This window comes from Wolffia australiana, chromosome 1, assembly GCF_029677425.1.
Source record: "Wolffia australiana isolate 7733 chromosome 1, ASM2967742v1".
NCBI classification, from domain to species: domain Eukaryota; kingdom Viridiplantae; phylum Streptophyta; class Magnoliopsida; order Alismatales; family Araceae; genus Wolffia; species Wolffia australiana.
The window spans coordinates 17,924,041-17,927,482 of record NC_135835.1 but is presented as its reverse complement, the minus strand read 5'-3'; the positions used below and the strand labels follow the sequence as shown (position 1 = coordinate 17,927,482).

The 3,442-nt window shown below is 56.3% G+C and overlaps 1 protein-coding gene across 2 annotated transcripts; it reads right to left on the bottom strand.

Moving 5' to 3' along the window:
* On the bottom strand, positions 1-3,194 carry LOC144709375 (phospholipase A1 PLIP2, chloroplastic-like). 2 transcript variants are annotated; one of them, XM_078582922.1, is made up of 5 exons: positions 3,006-3,193; positions 1,806-2,483; positions 1,229-1,717; positions 743-1,159; positions 1-669 (listed from the first exon to the last, which is right to left on the bottom strand). In XM_078582922.1, the coding sequence occupies exons 2-5, from the start codon at positions 2,445-2,447 to the stop codon at positions 241-243; spliced, it is 1,977 nt and encodes a 658-aa protein (XP_078439048.1). In that variant the 5' UTR covers positions 2,448-2,483; positions 3,006-3,193; the 3' UTR covers positions 1-240. The 2 variants fall into 2 exon arrangements, with proteins under 2 accessions (XP_078439048.1, XP_078439055.1); XM_078582929.1 differs by having other exon boundaries at positions 496-680; positions 3,006-3,194.
* Between the last annotated feature and the right edge of the window lie 248 nt (positions 3,195-3,442).

The following is a 3,442-nucleotide window of genomic DNA, read 5'->3' as shown; positions in this document are numbered from 1 at the left end:
TAAAAGTGAACCACCGAGGTTTCCATTAAATCATTAAACTTATTTACATTTTCACGGTACCAACAGCTGGCGGACTATGGACGGGGCATGACGGTGACGGCACTCCACGCGTGCACGCCTCCTACAACGGCCAACTTCCTATCCACCTGGAGAGTATCCCACTGCCACGCAACTTTTTTTCCGCTTTTCTTTTTGAATTAGAATGGAAATTAAAGAATGAGGAACGAACCGGGACTGGGCTCATCCGAGGGGGAAGATGCTGATGGCGCCGAGGAAGAGCAGCTTGGCGGGGAGGAGGACGAGGAGGAACGGTGATGGGCCGACGTCGGCGAGCCGGCGCAAGCCCGAGCCCATATTGGGCCGCCGGAGGTGGGCCCGGTGGGCCCGCCGCACCTCCCCCTCGACCACGCCCCTCACCGATCTGAGATACGCGTTCACGTCGTGGTCTCTGTAGACCGTCCCCTCCGCCCCGTACGCCGCCCTGTCGCTGAGTATCTCCAGCGGGTGCGGCGAGTTGAAGAACACCGACTTGGCCGCGCGGGCCACCCCCGCCGACTCCGCCTCCAGCACGTACAGCCCCGTCCCCGCCGGCAGCAGCTCGTGCTCCGGCGAGAACTTCTCCTCCGGCTGCAGTATCAGCAGCTCCCCCATCGGCGCGTACAGCAGTTTCTGCAGTAGTGCTATTAATTATTACTAATTAATTAATTATGTTAATAATTAAGATTAAGAAGAAATGGGGTACCTGGTGTTTGAGGCAAGGGTGGCGGCGGAAGTTGGAGTTGAGGGCTTTGAGGATCTCGGCGACGTGGTCAGGGTAGTTGCAGGAGAAGGCGCGGGGGACGATGTCGCGGTGCATGGTGATGGCCTGCACGTGGCGGGTGGGGAGGCCGAGCCGGCGGAGAAGCCCGTCGCCGCCGCACATTATCGATGGCGCGCCGAAGGTCACGACGGGGAGTAGAGACGAAGCCGGGAGCTCGCCTCTCAGCAGAAGCATCAGGCTTATCAGCAGCGAGAGGCTCCCCCCCAAAGAATGCCCCGTGAACCGGAAGGCGGCGCCGCCGCCCAACGCCTTGATGTGCTCTCGCACGTGCGGCAGCATCCGCTGGTATATCCCCTTCGCCGCTTCGTAGATTCCCCGGTGAACCAGCACGTCCAGTCCCTGCCGTCATTCCCACGTGGTGTAAACACTCCTAGAGTCTACATTGGATGACGATGACGGGAAACTGACCTCGAAGGGGACCGGCTCGAAGAGGAGGTTTGCTTGCCAGGAAGCGAGGGATTCGGAGCCCTGGATGACGAAGAATCTCGTCCTGGATGCGTCCTCGTCGCAGATGAACCACTCGCAGGGGGAGGACTTGACGGAATTCAAGTCCTCGGCGACGGCCTGCTTCGTCTCTTCCTTGGCCGCGACGACGGCGGTCACCGAGTCGGTGGTGGCCATGAAAGAGTTGAGCTCGGGACGGATGACGGATTCGTCGTCTTCGGCTTCGTCGTCCTTCCTGGACTTGAACGGGAGAATGCTCCAGGACTGGAGGTAGGACGCGGCAGAAGCGGCGATCTGATACGCGGACGCGGCCCTCATCGGGGACGTCTTCCGCTGCTCGCGCCGCTCCGCCTTCTCCCTCTCCTCCGCCGGCACCGGCTCGGCGGGCTTCGAGCTTCCGTCGGCCGATGACGCGACGAGCGTCATCCCCCGTTCCCTGAGAAGATCCGCCGGCTACGGACGACGCAATTCGACGTCAGGGAAGGAGGGGGGGAAGATTTAGATCAGAGAGTAAGCTGGGCAGAGGAGATGGGTCGCGTACGTTGAGCTTAGAGATGACGTACGCGATGCTGCCGATGTCGGAGAGCTTCAAGAACAAGCGCAGCTCCGACAGGGGAACTCGCCTGAGAAGCTTCGAGAAGGACTCTCTGTCGAATTTCGTTTCCTCTTCGTCTTCCTCCTCGCCGACGAAGCAGACGTCGGAGTCGTCTGAATCGCCGCAGGCAACGCAGCGGTCGCCGTCGTCGAGCAGCTCAGCGCCGTCCGATGGCCGCTCGACGGTGATCCGCGCTCGCGGCCTTCTGTCATCGGCGGGGAGAACGGACCTCACGCGGAGGATCTTCATCACCCAGTTCTCCCTGTCCTCTTCGGTCTGGTCTCTCTTTGGTTCTTTGTCCGCCTCTTCCTCCTCGGCCAGCGCGGGGAGGATCTCGCTTCGTGTCTCCTCTTCTCTTCCGCCTTCCGCCGGCCATATTCTCTTCAGAGGATGGAAAATCATGTAAGATTGGCGCGATTTCGCCGGAGCGGCGGTGGTCTCCGCCGCCATCGCGGCGGCGGCGGCGGCGTTTTTCCCCATGGCCGCCGTGACATGCGTCGCAGGGAGAGGCGATCGCGCGTCAATCGAAGCAGGCGGAGTCGTGAACCCTAGCACCGCCATCGGCGGTCGAAATAGGAGTCCCTCCATGAATTCCTAGATCGAATCTGCCCTCCGATCGCCGATCTGCAACACAGGATCGTCAGCCTTCCGGCGCAAGTAATCGCGATTCCAGAAAAAACGAAATATCAAACTCCATACTCTGATCGAAAACCAGAAAACGAAAGATTGAATTCCATATCCTGATCGAAAATCAGAAAAGCGAAAGAATAAAATTCCATATCCTTATCGAAAACCAGAAAAACGAAACATCAAACTCCATGACCTGATCGGAAAACAGCAAAACGAAATATCAGAGTCCGTAACCCGATCGAAAATCAGAAAAATGCAAAAATATCGAACTCCGTAACCTGATCGAAAACCAGGAAAAAGCGGAATATCAAACTCCACAACCAGATCGAAAACCAGAAAAACGAAACATTAAACTCCATAACCTGATCGAGAACCAGAAAAAAGGAAACATCAAACTCAATAACCTGCTCGAAAACCAGAACAAAAAAGTGAAACTCTATAACCAGATCGAGAAACGAAACAGCAAATTCCACAACCTGATCGACCACAGAAAAAAGAAACATGAAACTCCATAACCTGCTCGAAAATCAGAGAAAGGACGATCCCGATCGTTCCAGCCGGCTTCTCTCGAGCGATCTCGGCGGCTTCCTAGAGACGACGATGCAGAATTGCAGATCACGACGCCAAGCGAGCTTCGAGATCGGATCAGATTTTGAGGAGAGTTTCTTTGTCTGTACAGATTTTTCATCGGAGAGGGAAAAAGGTGAGAAGAGCGCTTTATTTATAGTCTTGGTTAGTTAGATATTAGTCTAGAACAAAATTCCGTTGTAACGACCGGCCCGGCCCGCCGCCATAACGCGCCTAGACCGTGCAGACCGGACCGAGGACGTGTCCATGGATAAGATCGACACGTATTATCCTGCGTGTCAACTGTGGACGACGACGTGGCGTGATATCTTTTGTGTATACTGGGCCGGCCCAATAAGAATATGTTGCCTCTTTTAATTCGCGTT

Coding starts and splice junctions, on each gene's coding strand:
- LOC144709375 (XM_078582922.1), bottom strand. CDS start 2,447: ATGGAGGGACTCCTATTTCGACCGCCGATGGCGGTGCTAGGGTTCACG. Junction 1,718..1,805: donor ACGTCATCTCTAAGCTCAAC/GTACGCGACCCA, acceptor CGTCGTCCGTAG/CCGGCGGATCTTCTCAGGGA. Junction 670..742: donor ACCCTTGCCTCAAACACCAG/GTACCCCATTTC, acceptor GCACTACTGCAG/AAACTGCTGTACGCGCCGAT.